At 42.0% G+C, this 20820-nt stretch overlaps 1 protein-coding gene across 5 annotated transcripts in view; it reads left to right on the plus strand.

The window, feature by feature from the left end:
* The window catches only part of LOC148040682 (type I inositol polyphosphate 5-phosphatase 13-like), an 84826-nt gene extending 65839 nt beyond the window's left edge, over nt 1-18987 (plus strand). For 4 of the 5 annotated variants that reach the window (XM_087660997.1, XM_087661005.1, XM_087661013.1 and 1 more), the window contains exons 11-13: nt 16418-16547; nt 17045-17417; nt 17703-18987. In XM_087660997.1, the coding sequence (XP_087517123.1) occupies nt 16418-16547; nt 17045-17417; nt 17703-17972 (773 nt within the window). In that variant the 3' untranslated portion in view covers nt 17973-18987. The remainder of the gene's footprint in view (nt 1-16417; nt 16548-17044; nt 17418-17702) is intronic. The other variant, XM_087661030.1, reaches the window with a different exon arrangement.
* The last annotated feature ends 1833 nt before the right edge of the window (nt 18988-20820 follow it).

The raw sequence follows: 20820 nt of genomic DNA on the forward strand, positions 1-20820 counted from the left end.
CTGGCCGTCCCCATCGCCCTCACCACCATCATCATCATCATCATCATCATCATCGTCGTTGTCGTCGTCGTCATCTTCACCTCCGTCCTCATCATCCTCTCCAATCATTCTCTCTCCACGTCATCCCTGGATAGAAGCTTAGAAGCTTCTAAATAAGACTTTCATAAGCCTTATTTACCCACACCTCTCGGTTTTTTTAAAAACCGAGTTTACAAGGGCCGATTCTTGCAAAGGGAAGTAAGTTTGCAGGCAGAAGGGAGTTTTGGAAACCGAATAAAGGGCAAGGAGAGTTTGCTGAGTCAAAATCTACGTCATTGATGGCTCCTAAGCAAAAGTAGCGAGGTGCACACGCGGGAGCTTCCAACCTAAGTACGCGAGTGGACAATGCCGCGAGTCCTAATGCCCAGGTTTCGTTAAATAGTCCCGCATGAAAATAATACATTAAGCATGTTTAAATCTCATAGGCAAGTTTTAACACATTGGGAAATTTACTTGCTCGCCGATTTACAAGATTTAGTTGCATGTCGTGCATTTGAAATTGCTTACACTTCCATGGTCAAGTTGCAATCCTGAACGCATGATGCATAAGTAAAAAGACGGAATTGTGCAAAGGCATCTTGTTGCACCTCACAAAGGATAGGACATATAACTCGTAACACATTTATTTAATTAATTTTTGGTTGTGTCTTGCGATTAAGGTAAACATAGACGGTCATTAAATGATGTCTGAATAGTTGTAATACATGGAAATGATTTATGTATCTTGCAAATTGTATGCGATTGTAGTTCATTTTGAGTCGGGTAAAGTGCTAAAGGAAGGATTAATTTAATGATGAACTTATGGTATTCGCTCATGCATGGAGTCCTTTTATCGAAGTTTGAATGCATCTTTAATAAAAATATTAAAGCTTTGATTTCGTTGCATCAACATAGCATAGGGCAAGGAAAAGTAACGATCATTGTAGATCTTATAGTTGGATAGAAGGAAAAGGTCTATGGTCTTGAAATCGCATATTTGCATGGAATGATGCATCTCACCTATCTTGCAGTTATTTACATATTTATGGAAAGTATTTGCATCTCTAAGGAAAGATCACCTCTTGTCGTAAGACAATTAAATCGCTTGTAATTGTGTAATCCGCATGAAAATCATAAAGGTACGATTAGATTGCAAATGATGCTTACCTCAAAGTGCTAGGTAGGGTTAAGTTACGTTAAAATTCTGCCTAGTATCGCACTTAGGTTGCCAACCTAATATTTCCGATCCCAAAGATCCTATCCACATTCACGGAATGTTAGGGTTAGCTAAACGCCCGTGCAAGAGTGATCTAGGGTTCTCACCCTAAGGATCAATTGACCAAATATCAAACCTCCGTATGAATTTAGGATCCCTGAGACCAAAGCGTTATCGGTCTAGTAGAGTTAAGGGTTGGATTGGGTCAAGAGGACTCCCAAACCCTACATCTTGACCAAAGGTGTTCTTGACCAAGGAATTCCGTGTGATGGGAAAAGTAATCCCACAAGCTAGGTGCGACACTTGTCTCGTGCATCAAGTTGGAACGTCGCATAATTTTATGACCAAATCAAAAAATGGTATTGCCACTCTTTAGATGAAGGTTGACGAGTCCTAAGTACAAGTCAAATTATCTAGAGGATGAGTAGTCATCCTGCTACATCACCTTCCCTTGGGGCTGATTTGCCAACCTAGGGAAATTATGAATTGCCTAGCAAGCAATTGACCAATCAAGTGAGGACAACGGGCTTGTTCAGGATTTATCGACCTTAATAAAAGAAAACCTTAAGTATTGACAATTTGGGTTTACAGGGGATAAACCTTAATCCAAGGAAAAATGGTAAACCAACAACTAGAGTCCTGATTTATACTATTTTAGGGGAACGGAATGGGACTATGCCTTACGGGCAGAGAGGTCGAGCTTCGCATCCCTCTCGTTTCCCATTCTCCTTGAACTAAGTGCAATATAAATCTGCTTCGACCTTGACGTTTCTGCATAAAGTAGTTCATCTGGGGCTCGATGCTAGTTATCTCCGAGAAACTTGACCATTAGGGAAACCTTGATTCAGGTCGATGCTAAGTGGGGACGGCCGGAATGTTTCCGCTTTGTGGCAGACTCAGGAAGACCTAGATCGCAAACCCCGTGACATTCCGTGGGAGTGCCGGGCGGCGCTTTCTGGACTCTCTTCTCGATGGGCTGCTAAGATGTGTCCTACAAGTAGACAGGTGGACACGTTATAGTTCGTATCAGAGCGAACCAACGAGATTTAAATATTTACAAGGAAACTTAATGAGAAGTAGAGCAAATGTTGCTGTTAAGAACATTTCCTTACTTACTTATCAATGTTGGCCTGTAAAGTCGCGAAGCATGGAACAAATTCTCGGTGTTCCAGGTTATGTTTATGACTGCAATGCGTGGCTCGGATTATCGACAGAGGCTAGGTATGATGAATATCCTAGACCACATCTACAATCCTTTACCCCTGTACGTGGAACGAAGATGGACGGGTGATTCAGGAATTTATTACATAGCTACCCACCGACTTGCGTACCTTCGGACCAACTTTAAGAGAATCAAGTGGATGGAGGACTTAAAGATCGTGAAGTTGTTCATCGTTGTTGAGGCTCAGCAAACGCAACCCTACATGTCGGAGGTCGAAAGGTCAAGCAGAACAAGTATGTGTACGAGGAAGTGACTCGAATAATCCCTGCCGACAGAATCAAGGTGTTGAGACGTTATGAGAAGAACGGGTATCAAAGGAAAGGATACCCCAAGCTTCCTATGACCTATCGATTCCTGAAAATCACTATTACTTAGTTCCCGTAGCTGAATGTAACACAATCTTGTTTTCCCTAAATTGATGTACCAATCAGCTTGTTCTACCTTCCCAAAATAATTGTATTTAGAAAGGCTATGCCCATATGAATGAATAATATTTTTATCGCTATCTGTCTTGGCTGTAAGTGTTGGTAAAGGAGTTAAGTGATTAGATCACTTAGCTAAAAGCTGAACTGGGCATGTTAATGTAATGTGAGAAACGCTTAGCATGTTTTTAACGTAAAGAATCTTAATGCCCAGGCGCAACCTCAAGTGCAGATTCCTAGTCCGATTCCTATACCAAGTACAGCTGTAATCCAAGAGAAGAAGTTCCTTCTCAAGCACATCAAACCATCTGAATTCGATGGTAAGGGAAGGACCGTCCAAACTGATGCCGAGATTTGGATCGAATCCATGGAGGATTATTTCAAAGCAGCAGGTACTGCACCCGCTAACCAAGCGATGCTCGCCAAACTGAAGCTTACCGGCGAAGCAAGACTTTGGTGGAAGCAATGATGCAGGGACCAAGGGATCTCGGAAGGGTCAGTTACTTGGGAGAAGCTAAAAAGAGCTGTGTGAGGGAGATATTTGCCACCTGCCTATTGCACGCAGAAGATGAACGGGTTTTATGAATTAAAGCAGCTTGGTCTATCCCTTGATGCATATTATTCAAAATTCGTCTCTCTTTTAAAGTACGCGCCACAAATGGATATGACACAACAGGTGTCAAAGTTTTGTGCCGGATTAAACCCACCCCATAAACACCCGCCTGGAGTCAATGTGCCCAACAGACCTTCAGGACGTACTCACTCGAGCTGCACCAATAATACAGGAGGTGCAGACCAAGCCAAGAAATAACAGGACTTGGTTTTACAAGAATCAGAACAAGGGAGTGTATAGGTCCCAGACCAAGAGAGCGCAGGGCCAAAACCAGGAATAAAGGAAGAAAGCTAGGGCGAACGCTGTTAACAACTTCATTCCTGCACAAGGTAATGGCCGCAATCTCCGTTGCTTCCATTGCAACGAGCCTGGTCACTTTAAAAGGCAATGTCCCAAGCTTAGCAGAGGACAACGTCAACGGCCATTCTAAGGAGCCGCCCATGGGCAAGGAGCCACCACCAGGGCCAAAGGGAGAACCGCCAGTGTTGCCAACAAGGAGCTCGGTGATGAAGAAGATCCAACCATGGAAGCTGACATTGAGAAAACAATAGTTCATGCCACCCTTCATAAGAAAGGCCCGAATCGCCAACTCTCGGTGATTCAAACACCATCGTATTATCAAGGTAAAAGCTTCAAAACCTTGATTGATTGTGGCAGTACACATTCCTTCATTTCACCAGTTTGTGCAAGAAGATTAGGAATAGCCACAAATGATGTATCTACCTTAATTGTGGAATTAGCAAATGGTCGTGAGGTCTCTTGTACTGGGCAAACTGCTAAGGTGAAATTCCTACTGGGTGGAAAGTCGACTTCGGTCAGATTCAGGGTAATGAACCTAGGTGTCCACGAATGTTTGCTTGGTATGGATTGGCTAATACCCAATGATGCCCACATTCACTGTGGAAATGGCCAAGTTTCTTTTTGATATTTTGAAGGGGAACTAGTCACAACTCAAGGAGAGGTTGGGAAGTCAAAAATTCAACTGGCCAAAGCAACACGAATAATAAAATGAGTTAGAAAGGGGCTATCTGTCTACTTGATTAAGCTAAATAAGCTAGATCAGGATCAGTAATCTAGGGAAGAACCTTTATGGTTAAAGGAATATGCAGACATATTTCCTGAAGAGCTGACTAAACTTCATTCTCAAAGGGAAGTCGATCACGAAATCAAGCTAGCGCCAGGAGCTGCATCAATCGCAAAGAGACCCTATAAGATGTCCATCTCGGAAGCGATTGAGCTGAAGGAGTAACTCAAGCAACTGTTAGACCAAGGCTACATCCGTCCTAGCAGTTCACCATGGGCAGCTCGAGTGCTGTTCCAGAAGAAGAAAGATGGAACGCTTCGGCTATGCATTGACTACAGAGGGTTGAATCAATCAACCATTAAAAATAAATATCTCATTCCAAGAATAGATGAACTTCTTGACCGTCTTCAAGGTGTGAAGATCTTCTCTAAGATTTATCTCAGGTTTGGATATTATCAGATAAGGATCAAGGAAGAAGATATCCCAAAGACGGCATTCAGCACAAAGTACGGACACTTTGAATTCCTAGTCATGTCATTTGGGCTGACAAATGCTCATGCTACCTTCAATAGGTTAATGCAGGATATCTTTAGGCTCTATCTTGATGACTTCATACTCGTCTTCTTTGACGATACCCTAGTCTACTCCAAGCAGGAAAAGATCATGAACCCCAGCTTCGCATCGTCCTTGAGACAATGAGGGCACACAAGCTTTATGCCAAGAAGAAGAAGTGTGTATTTTTCAAGGGACAGATTGAATATCTAGGATTCATTGTATTAGCAGAAGGAATTTCAGTAGATCCGGCCAAGGTTAGGGACGTTCTGGAATGGCCAACACCACCAACTGTCAAAGAAATACGTAGTTTTCTTGGATTGATAGGATGATATAAGGTCTTTATCAAAAACTATGCTTTGATTGCAGCACCGGTGATTGATCTACTAAAGAAGCAAGTATCAATTGTATGGTCACCTACTGAACATACTAGCTTTGACAAACTAAAGCAAAGCTTGGTATCAGTACCCATCTTGAAACTTCGAGATCTTGGTATCAATACCCATCCTGAAACTTCGAGATCTTGGTATCAGTACCCATTCTAAAACTAAAGCAAAGCTTAGTATCAGTATCCATCCTGAAACTTAGAGATCTTGGTAAGAAGTTTGAAGTGATAACTGATGCTAGCATACTAGCCTTAGGATGTATGCTCATGCAAGAAGATCATCTCGTAGCATACTCTTCAAGGAAACTGAAGAGCCATGAAAGGAACTATGTTATCCACGATCTGGAGCTGTTAGCTGTCATCCATGCTCTCAAACTTTGGAGACACTACTTGCTGGGTAACAAATTTACCTTAGTGATGGACCACAAGAGTCTTAAATGGATTTTTACCTAGAATGAATCTCAATATGAGGCAACGTCGATGGATTGAAGTGCTGGAGGAATATGACTTTGAAATCAAATACCGGCCTGGAAAGGAGAATGTAGTTGCCGATGCACTCAGTTGCAAGGCATTTTTGAATTCTCTGATTTTGCAAGATCCATCAACAGCAAGATCTCTAGCCACAAAGATATACATGCCAAACAACCCAATTCTTGAGCTAGCTAGAGAAGAGGCATGCCATGACCCAACCTATCAGAAATTGCTAAGGGAGATCTCCATCAAGGATCAAGACCCGAAGCTACAAGCAAAGTATCAAGAATTCTCTATCAGTAGTGGACTTGTCTACTATAGGACGAGATTATGTATACCAACAAGCTAATCACTCAAGCAGAAGATACTTTGGGAAGCCCATGACTCCCCTTTCTCAGGACAGCCTGGCTATGCCAAGACCCTTAATGCAGTCAGAAAGAGCTATTATTGGGACATGCTCAAAGGTGATGTTCTCAAATATGTCATGGAATGTTTGTCTTGTCAACGCATTAAGGCCGAACATGTCAAAATGCCAGGAAAATTGCAACCACTTGACATTCCCGAAATGAAATGGGAGTTCATTAGCATGGACTTTGTTGTTGGCCTGCCCCAAATTCAGGGAGGATACAACTTTATTATGGTTGTGGTGGATATGCTTACCAAGGTTGCACATCTTATCCCTGTTAAGACAAACTATAAAGCCTTGGATATCGTGAGGTTATTCATCAAGGAGATTTTGGGACTCAACTCTGTTTCAGTACAGCTTACCATCCCCAAACTGATGGTCAAACAGAACGAGTCAACCAAGTTATTGAAGATATGCTTAGGGCACACTGCTGTCGTGAACCCAAAAAGTGGATTCAACATTTGCCACTGGTTGAGTTTGTCTACAATGCTTCTTATCAACAAAGCATTCAGATGACCCCTTTTCAAGCATTGTATGGGCTGTCGAAGTCCTTTGAGTTTTTCAGATCCAACCTTGAGGGTTGAAGCTTCAAAGCAGATGCTGGAAGACATGGATGACCAAATCAAATCAATAAGACAGGACATCCAAGCCGCCAAGGACAGACAGAAGGCTTACGTGGGCCTAAAACGGCAAGACAGATCCTTCGTTGAAGGTGATATGGTCTTTATTCACGTACGTCCAAAGAGGAGTTCCCTATCCTTAGGTGAATGGAAAAAGCTAAGTCCAAGGTATTGTGGACCCTACAAGGTTCTCAAGTGCCTAGGGCCTAATGCTTACAGACTTCAACTCCTCGAAAACCTAAAAGTTTATAATGTATTCCATATTAGCCTACTGAAAAAGTATGTGCCTAACCCTAGTCATGTGCTTGATGATCAACAAGTTGTAATGTCTAGCCAAGGAGTCCTTGAGCTACGGCTTGACAGGATCTTAGATGTTAGGGAGAGGCATTTAAGATCTAGAACCTTGAGAGAATACCTTGTCCAATGGAAAGATTATCCCGAAGAGGATGCCACATGGATGGATGAAGTACTCTCAACCAACAATACCCCCAGTTCTTCTCGAGATGAGGACATCTTGATTCCTCTAAGGGGGAGAGAATGCAATATTTCCGCTACGAAATATTCAAGATCCTAAATCTCGCGCAAAAGCAACCCAAAGTAATCTCCCACAACGATAAATGTTGGTGGCTAAGTGCTCCCTCCGCGTGCATCATCAAACTCCAGCCCGTGTTGTGCATAAGAGACTGTGGCTAAAGACCCGTAGTTCCACGCGGGAACACGCCTCCAAGGGGAAAAGGATAATGGATAAATTTTTGGCAATTTTTTAAATTAAAACTCCTCTCCCCTTCAGCCGTTGCATGACGGGGGAGAGGGAGTGTGAGAGGAGTGGGTGTGAAGTAGGAGAGCATTGGGGGGGGGGGGGGGGGGAGGAGGCATATTGCTTGCCGTGTGTATGGCTACCCCCCCCTTCATAATCTATAAGAACCCCCCCCCCCTCTCAAGCTTGAGAGGAGGAGAGGAGAGGGAGAAGGATGTCGTGCTGCTGCCCGTTGCCGCCACATTGCCATCACGCCGCCGCTTGGCCACTGTCATCGTCCTCACCACCATCATCATCATAATCATCATCATCATCATCATCATCAACATCATCGTCGTCATCTTTACCTCCGTCCTCATCATCCTCTCCAATCATTCTCTCTCCACGTCATCCCTGGACAGAAGCTTAGAAGCTTCTAAATAAGGCTTTCATAAGCCTTATTTACCCACACCTCTCGGTTTTTTTAAAAACCGAGTTTACAAGGGCCGATTCCTACGAAGGGAAGTAAGTTTGCAGGCAGAAGGGAGTTTTGGAAACCGGATAAAGTGCAAGGAGAGTTTGCTGAGTCAAAATCTGCGTCATTGATGGCTCCTAAGCAAAAGTCGCGAGGTGCACACGCGGGACCTTCCAACCCGAGTACGCGAGTGGACAATGCCCCGAGTCCTAATGCCCAGGTTTCGTTAAATAGTCCCGCATGAAAAGAATGCATTAAGTATGTTTAAATCTCGTAGGCAAGTTTTAACACATTGGAAAATTTACTTGCTCGCCGATTTACAAGATTTAGTTGCACGTCGTGCATTTGAAATTGCTTACACTTCCATGGTCAAGTTGCAATCCTGAACGCATGATGCATAAGTAAAAAGACGGAATTGTGCAAAGGTATCTTGTTGCACCTCACAAAGGATAGGACATATAACTCGTAACGCATTTATGTAATTAATTCTTGGTTGTGTCTTGCGATTAAGGTAAACATAGACGGACATTAAATGATGTCTGAATAGTTGCAATATATGGAAAGGATTTATGTACCTTGCAAATTGCATGCGATGGTAGTTCATTTTGAGTCAGGTAAAGTGCTAAAGGAAGGATTAATTTAATGATGAACTTATGGTATTCGCTCATGCATGGAGTCCTTTTATCAAAGTTTGAATGCATCTTCAATAAAAATATTAAAGCTTTGATTTCGTTGCATCAACATAGCATAGGGCAAGGAAAAGTAACGATCATTGTAGATCTTATAGCTGCATAGAAGGAAAAGTCTATGGTCTTGAAATCGCATATTTGCATGGAATGATGCATCTCACCTATTTTGCAGTTATTTACATCTTTAGGAAAAGTATTTGCATCTTTAAGGAAAGATCACCTCTTGTCGTAAGACAATTAAATCGCTTGTAATTGTGTAATCCGCATGAAAATCATAAAGGTACGATTAGATTGCAAATGATGCTCACCTCAAAGTGCTAGGTAGGGTTAAGTTACGTTAAAATTCTGCCTAGTATCGCACTTAGGTTGCCAACCTAATATTTCCGATCCCAAAGATCCTATCCACATTTACGGAATGTTAGGGTTAGCAAAACACCCGTGCAAGAGTGATCTAGGGTTCTCACCCTAAGGATCAATCGACCAAATACCAAACCTCCGTATGAATTTAGGATCCCTGAGACCAAAGCGTTATCGGCCTAGTAGAGGTAAGGGTTGGATTGGGTCAAGAGGACTCCCAAATCCTACATCTTGACCAAGGAATTCCGTGTGATGGGAAAAGTAATCCCACAAGCTAGGTGCGACACTTATCTCGTGCAACAAGTTGCAACGTCGCATGGTTTTATGACCAAATCACAAAATGGTATTGCCACTCCTTAGATCATGGTTGGCGAGTCCTAAGTACAAGTCAAATTATCTAGAGGATGAGTAGTCATCCTGCTACATCACCTTCCCTTGGGGCTGATTTGCCAAGCTAGGGAAATTATGAATTGCCTAGCAAGCAATTGACCAATCAAGTGAGGACAACGGGGTTGTTCAGGATTTATCGACCTTAATAAAAGAAAACCTAAAGTATTGACAATTTGGGTTTACAGAGAATAAACCTTAACCCAAGGAAAAATGGTAAACAAGCAACTCAGCTTACGAAACCCTTGGGATCTTGCCAAGTCGTGATTGATCCCGGATCAAATGCTAGATGTATTTGGAGAAAAGGATTCACACCTTAGCAGTTGGCCGTATAAACGACCACTGGAGTGCTTGTGTTTGTACATTTAGGAGCACTGTTTGTTCTTCTTTGCTCAAGGAACTAATGTTGGAAAATAACTAATGCTTCAGGTTGAAAGCCTGGAGGGAGAGGCAACATTAGTCACCCCCGACTGTCTGCCTGACCCTTTCCAAGGGGGCTGTTAGCCGCGCCGGGTACGTGGATTGAACCCGCCGCGAGAGGTCTTTCCGTGGGTGCTACTTGGAGCTGGAGGATGCTTGGGTGCCAAGGGGGGCTCTGGCCGTAAATCCCTTGCCTCTGGGTCCTGCACAAGAGGCCGACGTGACTCGAGATGGGATCTTGAGGCCGGCATACTAGTCAACGGGCGGAAACTTGAAATAGCGATCCCTAAGGATTGCTGGAATTTCCTTCGGGCGGATTATGGAATAGCCTTCGAGCTAGATTATATGATGTATTTCAAAGACTGATAAATAAAGATCAAATGTTGAAAAATAACTTGCTTGACATTGTTTTTCTATGTCAGTGCCTAAGTTACGTGAAGGAACTAGTGAATAATTGGTTAATTAAAGAAGCTGTTTTTGCTTGTCAAACTAAATGTGGTAGGTAATTAGATAACTAAAACAACCCGAGGAAAGTGTGGTGGATGTGACTATGGGTCCGACCGTCCTACGGAAGGGTGGTCCCGGTTGGCCGGGAACTTTTATCAAAGGAATTGACAGCAAGATAACGATGACCTAGAATCTAGAGAACTAGAGTCCCGATTTATACTGTTTTAGGGGAATGGAATGGGACTATGCCTTACGGGCAGAGAGTCGAGCTTTGCATCCCTCTCGTTTCCCATTCTCCTTGAACCAAGTGCAGTATAAATCCGCTTCGACCCTGACGTTTTTGCATAAAGTAGTTCATCTGGGGCTCGACGCTTGTTACCTCTGAGAAACTTGACCATTAGGGAAACCCTGATTCAGGTCGATCCTAAGTGGGAACGGCCGGAATGCTTCTGCTTCGTCGCAGACTCGAGAAGACCTAGATCGCAAACCCCGTGATATTCCGTGGGAGTGCCGGGTGGCGCTTTCTGGACTCTCTTCCCGATAGGCTGCTAAGACGTGTCCTACAAGTAGACAGGTGGACACGTTACAGAAAGAGAGAGCCGAGCCTTTTAAGTTTCAACAGAATGAAGAGAGATGGGGGTTGGGGCTCTAGGGGAAAGAGAGAATTGAGATAGATATTAGAGAGAAATTAGAATAGGAAGATAGATAGTTATGCATAAATCAGTTATCATAATGAAAGGAAGTGAAATAAATTTAAAAAGCAATGTATATCTTAATGATAGCTCACCGAATGTGGCGATAGATAAATGTGGCCATCGTTTTTCTTTCCCTCTTGCCGGTATCTATGGCCCGCAAAAAGTAAGTACCGAGTGGACATGAGACAAGTATGTTGATAATACCCTGTTTCTTACGATCACTCCATCCATCGGTGAGAATGGAGCAACCATATTTTGTCCATGCGGCTCGAATAGGATCAAGTGCTCTATCAATTCTCTCCTTCTCTTCATCAAGCGTTTTCGTCGTTATGTGACATTGGTCCATCCTTCACATGGACCCACATTGGCAATGGCTTTTACCATCTTCTTCCATTGTTCTTGCTTTATGACATTGAATGCAATATCACACTCAATCACTGTGGGTGCAACTTTAATGTCCGCAAGTCGTTGCCTTTCTCTAAGAAAGACAACCGATCCACACATGACCGGGAGCTTGAGAGAGAGAGAGAGAGGATTGTCTCTCTGGTGCCGCATGAGTCTCCACTCTGTCTTTGACCGGAGCTGGATGCGGATGTGGAGCCCCCACCACCAATGGTAGAGGCCTCTTCCGCATTGGTTGAAGAAACTCCCACATTCGATGCTTCCTCGTTAGTAGGCATAGGAGTTAGTGCGGATAAGCCACTTCCTCCTCCTCTTGTGGATCCCTCTCTCACCTCGGTGAGAATCTTCTCCGTGATGTTTTGAGGGATCTCCTTGCATGGAGCAACTTTCCCCCCCATCTTGGAAAGATGTTGAAGAAGCCGAGTTGCACCACTTGGATAGCACGAGCACTTTCCACAACACTTGCATGTCCAATGGTGGGAATTGGACTTCTTTGTGTCCCTCTCCACATGGATCACGTGCAAATTAAAGGCCTCATGCTTCTCACGAGTCATAGTGCCGATGATGGATGAAAAGGCTTGGAGGAGAGTGAGAGAGGAAGGAAGAGTGAAATGCTTGAGTCTTAACTCTTGAAACTTGAAAGTTGAAAGAGAGGGAGAGGCCGGAGGGTTGGGGTAAAGTTGAAAGAGCAAGAGTGAGAGAGGAGGGATAGGAGATGAGAATGGCAAATGCTTTGATAGGGTGTGGGAAAGAGGGGATGGGAGTTGAGAATGGCAAATCACAAGTTCAAGATCGAAGAGAGAAAGATGAGAATGAAAAATGCTTCCTGAATTGGTGTGGAAGCATGGAGGAGAGAAGCACCATTTGTAGATGAGAGAAGGGTCAAATAATCAAAGAGGCAAGGAGGACTTTTTTTTTGGGGGGGCGGGGAGGGGGGAAAGAGTGCATAGTTGGAAAAGGAGGTGAGATGAGGTATCCAAGGCTTCCCATCCCCCCAAAAGTGCCATGTAGGGGGAATGTGCCAGATTAAAGTGCAAGCAGAACGCGGGAGGACACGTAGACGCAGCGGCAAAAGTGCCTTGTTTTTTCGTACGGATCTGTACATATATGTATGGTACCGTGCGGTATGATTAGTATTATATGATGTATGATGGCAACTATGCTTTGTGTGAGGGTAGGCAGCCGTGGTCTTTGATGGCCAAGTTCTTCCTTGAAACTTTGGGTTTTAAGCATGGAAAATGAGTATTTTTGCTTCATGGTGGCATGTCGTTAATGCTAAACAGCCTCTTCATCTTAAGTTTCCCATGCTTTTGAATCATTTAGTCCACTCTTGGAAATTAGTCGTGCTAAATCTTCCTGGCACCCACCTTTAGATTGGGAGACAACAAACTTCCTTAGAGCTGAAGTATTGGCTGAAACTTTTCACTTGGCAAGGCAAACATGAACAAAGGTTGATGTTGACTAGGATGGTGTGCCAGGGATTGGTCACTATTGCTGATGCTCTTCTACCTACAATTGGGACTATCATATCTTTCAGATTATTTCGCGCTACTTTCATATTCCTAGAGGCTATCATCATTTGTGGGACTCTAGCTTAACCTCTTTATGGGCCATGCAACCTCTCCTCCCTTTGGACCAAGAGGCCCCTTGGCAAGATTGGATGATTAATGGTCGGCTGCATTTGGGCCATGCTTCAATCAATTAGATATACCACTTGCTTATATGCGATAAGGATTGACTTGCTCAAAAGGGCAAGACCACTTGGGGTCTCGAGAAAGGTCAAGTGTGGTGGAAATTTGTGGCGATGACAAGTTGGCTTAACAAGACACCTTTTAGATACAAGGTCTTCATTTGGTGAATGTTGATTGGTGTTCTTCCTTGTCTTTGCACCCTCTACGATTGTCAGGTACGAAAGATATGATACGATACGGTACGATAAAATACGGTACTAATTGGTACTTTAGGAATTTAGAAGGTACAGTATGGTACTAGTACGAAGAAAAAACAAAAACTTGGTTATTTTGGTCTATAGACAATAGAACACATGTTTAGAGCCAAAATAGCAATGTTACTTGAGTTAATAGGATGAATATATGAGGGTAACAAGGCAAAGGCTGATGCACAACACGCTACTGGAAGACAGATAGGAGTGTATACATAAAACATCATACATGATACAACAAAGCTAAGTGTAGGACGGATGGACAAAGAGGTTATTCATTTGTTTGAGAGAGAGAGAGAGAGAGAGAGAGAGAGGATGTGCTTGGAATTACATATCCATCTTGAAAGTTGAGAGAGAGAGAGAGAGGCTTGAAATCATGAAAACTTGTACCTTTTTTTGTAATTAATACAATTACCTTTTACAAAAAAAAAAAGAGAGGCTTGAAATTATGATAATAAACATAAGGCTTGAGAGTTGGAAGATATTGTGTGGTCTAGTCTTCATAGGCCAAAAATAGGCTGTTTTTTTTGTATAAATTGGTGCGGATACATACTGAACGGTATGGTACAAGTTGTATAGAATGAACTAGTTCATACATAGTATGAATGCAACTATGGCACTCTCCAAGTGGTGGAGATTCTACTCTCTCCAAGCGGTGGATTTCTAATGGTAACTGTTTCTTTTGTCAGACATTTGTAGAAACCCCCCGCCATTGGTTTTCCTTTCTTTTGGTCACTACTATTGGCCATTTGGTCTCGAGTGGTTGGGCTATTGGTACTTCCAAATGATTAGGTCTTTGGACATCCCAAGTTCATGGATCTTTTGCAAGCCGATATGAAAGCGCTCTTTCATTTCTTACACTTCTAGGGTTGTTGGTACACATGGACTATGAGGAATGCATTTATTTTTGATGCTTCATTAGGAGTGGAGAGTCATGTAGTCTGCCTGAAAGGACTTCTTCATTGGTAGCTTGACATGATTCAGTTGGTAGATATTCTCCCTAGACAAGATTTGCTTTCATGGCACATTGCAATTTCTTCAACCCCCCTCTAGCCCGTCTAGTTTCATTTTGCTTTGATTATGATGTCCTAGTATTTGGTTTATGGACAATGGCCTAAAGCCACCTTGCATCTTGTAATCTTGTCCTTTTTTTGTAATTAATACAATTACCTATCATGGATGGAGAGGGAGAGGGAGAGGGAGGGAACACAAGAAAATGAGCAAGAGTGGGCAGCAGTCCCACACTCAAAAGATGGAAGTACTAGAATGATAGAATGAAAGCACAATAGGTCTTAAGTAAGACAGACCTATCCTTGACTCAACTAGACTTAAACTAAATCTAGAAGTAGTGACACAACTTATCAACTTAGTTGTGTCCACACCACACACTAAAACATTGGGCACTGCCCATAATTAACCAATTCTAACATTCAGCAGCTTTATCTAATCCATATTTGTAGCTGAGAACCAAGAGATTGTTCACCCCTAGTCAGCTTGTTTGCTCAAGTGTCGAATAGGCACATTCCATGTAGACAAAAATGTTCTCGTTCAAGCCTCTTCGATTATGTCTGGAGTTGGCAGTAGGACCTTATCTCTATTGAGTGTTTATTTGGAAAGCTACTTGACTAATTTGGTACTAGTAATGCCTGCCTTGGGAATCAGGCTAGTGGCCATGCCTGCACTGATATGGAAAAAGGTGTTGTCTTATGAACTGATGTTGGAACTTGTCTTTCTTCCTTCATGCTATGTAAAGAAACAGCACAATCAACAGAAGATTGTTAGGAGAACCATGTTTAGCTATAAGATAGGGTTGGTTTGAGTGATTTCTTGTATCCCTGAGATCCCAGATGGAACCTGACTGGGAGAATATCTATAGCCATCTATCAGAAGGGGTTGGCCCATTGGCTCAGCTAGGTGGAGTCTGTAGTAAGGATGCCATGTATCAGTTTTAACATTTCAAGCTCTACTATTTTTGATAAGGAGATTGCAAAACACTGATTGTGAAGTGTAAAGTAAGCACGCATTACATGCAATTATGAAGCCTCTTAAAGATGAGCTGTATGGGGTCGCACTTATTACAATTGACAGATAAATACAGGCCAATTGCTATCTACTCCCAGGCTTCACCATTTGAGGTCCTACCAGTGTTGTTCATGAATCATCCTTGGACTCTGTTTCTTGGTTTCAAGGAGCTATGGATTTTTATTGCTGTTTCTCAAGTCCCAAGAGATTCTGTCACAAGAAACAGCTGTTCCCCTCCCTTACAACCCTGTTTCCCTGTTTCTAGGCCCCCATCATGTCTAGTTCCATTTCCTGTTCCTGGTGGCTGTCATGCATAGGATGTGATTTGGTATTTTGTTGAGCTGCTTTTGCAACTGAGTATTGTGGCTGTCGCCTTTTAAGATTTAGACTTGCAGCGATTGCTTATGAGCAATAGAATAATGTAATCGGTGTTTTGGCTGCTACACTAAAATGATCTTAGAACTCACAAGAGCATCCAATGAGGAAAACATCAGTTATGTTCTTGGTTTTTATAGTCAGTGATGGGCCATAATAGTGATGAGGTGAAAGGTAGAACGATGCAGACACATCTCGGTGATGCTTCAGGCAGTAGACTGGACTTCAACCCTTGTTTGCCACCACTACTGATGTTGCCACAGGGGAAGGATCTTAGAGCTAGACAATTAAAATCATGATATTGTGATTTGCGAAAGTTTATGTACATAAGACTCTTGTTGTCATTGCCATATCTAAATCTGGACAAAACTGGAATAACACAACACAGCTTTGTGAGAGCTAATGTGGTGTGCATGCATGTCTTGAGAGGCCCTTGCTAGAGAAGAGTATGATTTTGGAATTGTGATTGAATCAGTTGCAGTTGCTTGGCTTACATAACCACTTAATAATACTTGGAGCAGGGTATGATTCAAGTGAGAAAAGGAGGATTCCAGCTTGGTGTGATCGTGTGTTGTATCGTGACAGCTTTGATTCATGTGAAGTGGACCGGAAACTAGGGCTCTCTCGACCTGTTGCTGTTTCTCCTTCTTGGTAACTTGCTCCCTGTCCATTATCAACTGAATTGTTTGATGCTTGTGTCTATTCCCAAAGGATGTATTTGGTGAACTGTGACACATGTAGTACACACGTAGGAGTACCAATTTTTTGTCATGCTTGAAGAGTTGAGTCCCATAATTGAATCATTCTATCACAAAACTGATACCTTGGTTGAGATTGTCTCTGTTAACATATAATCATATACAAAGTTCATGTCAGTAAAAGATGGAGAGCCTTTTAGTTTCTGTACTCTTAGGTTTGTTGACTCTGCCACCCTTGTTAGTGCTGATTGCCATGTGTAAAGAAATTTACTGCCCAATTTCTGGGTTGCACTGTACCATATAGATGTTCATTTTTGCTGTGTAGCGTGAGGAATTTACATGTTTCCTGTTACATATGAGGTTGAACATGGGCTAATTCAGCTGAAACCAGGTGAGGGACACTTCAACAAGTTGTCTGACCTGAACATCTGTTCTGCTCTTTGTGTGCAGGTACGAAGCTTGCATGATGGCAGTTGAAAGTGATCACAAACCCGTGTCCTGCCTGTTGAATGTCCAGGTTGCTGTCATTAATGAAGCTGCACGCAGATTGGAATATGGGAAGTTTTTGTGGACTGATCCAGAAGCTTTGATGATTCAGAAGCAGATTGACATTGTTCCAGAAACTGTAGTGCAGACAAACAATGTGGTTCTTGTGAAAAAAAGAAAATCAATTTTGAAAATCAGCAATGAGTGCACAGATAAAATGGCACTTTTTAGTATCCATTTGGAAGGGGAGCCCATTGGTTCACTCTTACCAAACCACATGGATGAGAGAGAACATGCACCTAGTATTTTGTGCAGTGGCTTGCCAGTCTGGTTACAGGTATATGGGTGTGTTTATGTGTTTCTCTCTTTCCACTTTTCTGGATAAAACCTTCAGTATCTTCTTATGTATTTATTTTGGGTTTTGCTATGTTTGCCCATTTTTCAAAATTATTATTTGTTTTGTTTTCTAGATTTAGTTCAAGTTCTTTTCATTTCCTTCAGATTGTATGTAAGTTCAGATTATGGCCTTATGATGGTATATTATAGGTACCTGATTATGCAAATTTGAGAAACATGCAAGTTTAAATCATGAACAATTGTTTATGTCGGATGGTTAATGCAGGTGCTTCCTGCATCTGGAGTGATTCACCCAAAACAAACAGTTGAAATCACTGTTCAATATGCAGACAGAGAGGTCTCACTCGAAGATGAGTTGAGCTCCAAAGGGGAGGATTCGAGGCATAGCAAAATGGAGATTTTAATTGTGAATGTGAAGGGGGTTATGTCATCAACTAGCAATCAACATCATGTAAGGTTGTCGCACTCATCAACTTTTGGTGACCAACGTGATGATCATGGCAGATACTCACAGAGGACGATCAACCATAGATAAGATGTGCTTTTATGATACTTGGGAAATTGGACTTTTGGTCTCCTTGGAATGATTCCAAAGCTCTTGGGCCGTGCTTGTACAGACTGAGGCCCACAGACCTAGGGTTCCCGCTGTACATTATCATCTCTGCATTCCACTACCATGGGCATATTTGAGGTGCAAAAGGATGGTTTCAATCATGTGATGGGGAGAATATTTTAGATTGATGTGTGATGCTGTCTTGCAAACCTTTTTGCTGATTGTTTTGGTGAAGTGTTGGAGCTTCTGGATGTAAAACTGCTTCCATTATTCAAAGAAAAGAGGACCGAGGACAGGTCCACTTACAAACCAACTTCAAACTGTGCTACCATTGCCTGACAGGATTCATGGGAGACTCTCAGAAGCAATTCTACCTGCAAGCTTCAAATCATGGCTACTCATTCAAATTGTTCCACCTGCCTCTTATTAATTATATCAGAGGCACGTCTACGACAACCTCACAATTAAAACTTTCTCAGAATGGTGCACTAGCATGATGTTGCAAGTTTCAACATTGTCTATACGTGGATGACTAAGGCAATCGAATGTCTGCAATTTACACAATCAAACTAATTTTATTTGGATCACCAAAACGGTATTGTGTATTCTCTTTAGCTACAGATGGCAAGCTCTGCATTTGAAAAAGATAATAGATGTCCCTGACAAATTGCCGATGTTTTAATTGGAGGGTTCAGAGGTCTACTCACCATTGAACTGCAATACAAGCTGGTGTTTAATGTATTTTGATCCAGATGGCAAACAGTATGGATCATAGTGGTTTTCATACTCATATATTTCGCCATGTAGACGTATGCAATGTATAGTGTATAATTATGTGAAGATGTGCCATCTCAAATCACCATGTATTCAGAATAGTTCTATATACACCCTGTGGGGACCGGTAATCCCTTGGCCCCAACTGCTCCTAGCTGGGTATGTGGGAATTTATATAATTGTTAAAGTGGGAATTTATGTGGGAAATTGTCTAAAACTTTTTGTGTGTGTGCGCATATGTATCAGATGATTAAGAAATACTGAACTTCAAAACTTATCTCATCCCCATGCATATTCATCGGTCTAATGTATGAAAAAACTATGGTCTGATACATTCTTTGCAAGTCTGTGTGCCCTAATATAGCATTTGTTCAGACGACTTTGAATCCTCATTCCTTTGTCTCAAACTAACTGGTGTTAACCACAATCGTTAATTGTTGCTATTTGCTCACCTGCAATAAGTTGCTTGGATGTAGTTAAACCATGTTTTTTAGCGTCTCCTTGATATTGGTGCTGGATGCGGTGCTGCTGCTAATAGTCTGCAATATGAGAATGGGGAGACTAATTGCACCTATATATATGAGCCTCTTACCCACTGAATGAGCAACACGCCCACCCACAGTGAACTCGATCTCCTTGCTGCCAATGCATGCTGTGTTGCATGATCGGTCTAGTTGTATTGAATGAACTTTTCATATGTGCCAGTATGGAATCATTGTCTGAAATCAACTTTCACAAGGTGATACATCTCTCTGATTTAATCTGTATTGCAGGCTTGATCTTAGTCCTAAACAATAGATTAGAGGTGCAAAGGGAAGATTGAAATAGGCAGCATCATTTTTTGACACCGTCTTTGTGTAGTCAGGCTTGGCTTTTGGTTCTTGCTCACTCCATTCCTACCACTTTGCTGCTTACTCATACTGCCATGCAAGGTTGATTTTTGACACTTACACTTGTCTTTCTTCATTGAAAGTTCTGTTGAAATGTCAGTTGTATTCTTGCTTTTCAATGTTTTTAAAAATAAAAGCTTTGATGAGGGTTTCACATTCTATTCATACGGCACTTGTGGAGTTACAAGGTCTGGGTCTATCATCTATCATCTCTCATACGGCTCACACACATTACATTTTAGCATTATGATATTTTTGGTGATGGGATTTCGAATCACCCTCAAATCTGAAGGGTGGATTCTAGGTTTTTATTTAAAGAGGGGATTTTTAGGTCTTTTTTTGTGTGTGTTTGAAATATGCTTTTGAAAGGTCAATATTTCTAGCTCTTATATGGAGGGTAAGATGCCCTCAGAAGGACTTTGCAATCTCCTGTTCACTCTCCCCTTCATGTAGATCCAATTTCTGAAAGGATTGGCAATGTCCCTTTATCATTTGGCTCCTTTTGTATCCTTATCCATGACTATTCCACTCCTAAATACCCCTTGGAATCCTACAATGATGATAGAGGAATGAGCTAAATCTTACAAAGGGGGTGATGCTACTCGAATACAGCACAAAAAGCAGCCTTGATAGAAATGTGAAATATGGAAAATGGAAGCTACGAGAAACGAATAGTCCTCGTCGTTGAGCTTCCATTAGCATCAACAAAGTGTTTGGTACAAAATCCGCTTGGCAAATATCCCTACCTCACTAGAGAAATTTTGAAAAAGTGTATCAAGCAACCCAGGGAATATTTGGTGGATCCCCATTGTACTAACTCCACTCATCTCGAAAGTGCATCAATGAGTTTGTAAAGGGCCAAGCCGTTGACTTTCAATTGTGTTGCAATTTTACCAGAGACACTAAAAACTCATTTTGAGTATATCCTAGTGTTCACCAAAAAATGAGGTTTAATGCAAAATGAATCAGAATTGAATAACAACCCTCAAAATTTCAAGAAGCTTTAAAACCTTAGACTTTACAAAATTATAAGCTATGAAAATTGCAAATAGATGAAATTGAATTAAAAAATTCTCCTAAAATTTGAGTTAAACGTTCCCATATCTTGTAGTTAGTGGTCGCATACTTGTACATTGTAGATGGTGGCGGTCATCATTGTCATGTTT

The sequence above is a fragment of the Lygodium microphyllum genome, chromosome 2 (genome assembly GCF_053477565.2).
Source record: "Lygodium microphyllum isolate KBCC chromosome 2, Lygodium_microphyllum_v1.1.10, whole genome shotgun sequence".
Lineage (NCBI taxonomy): Eukaryota > Viridiplantae > Streptophyta > Polypodiopsida > Schizaeales > Lygodiaceae > Lygodium > Lygodium microphyllum.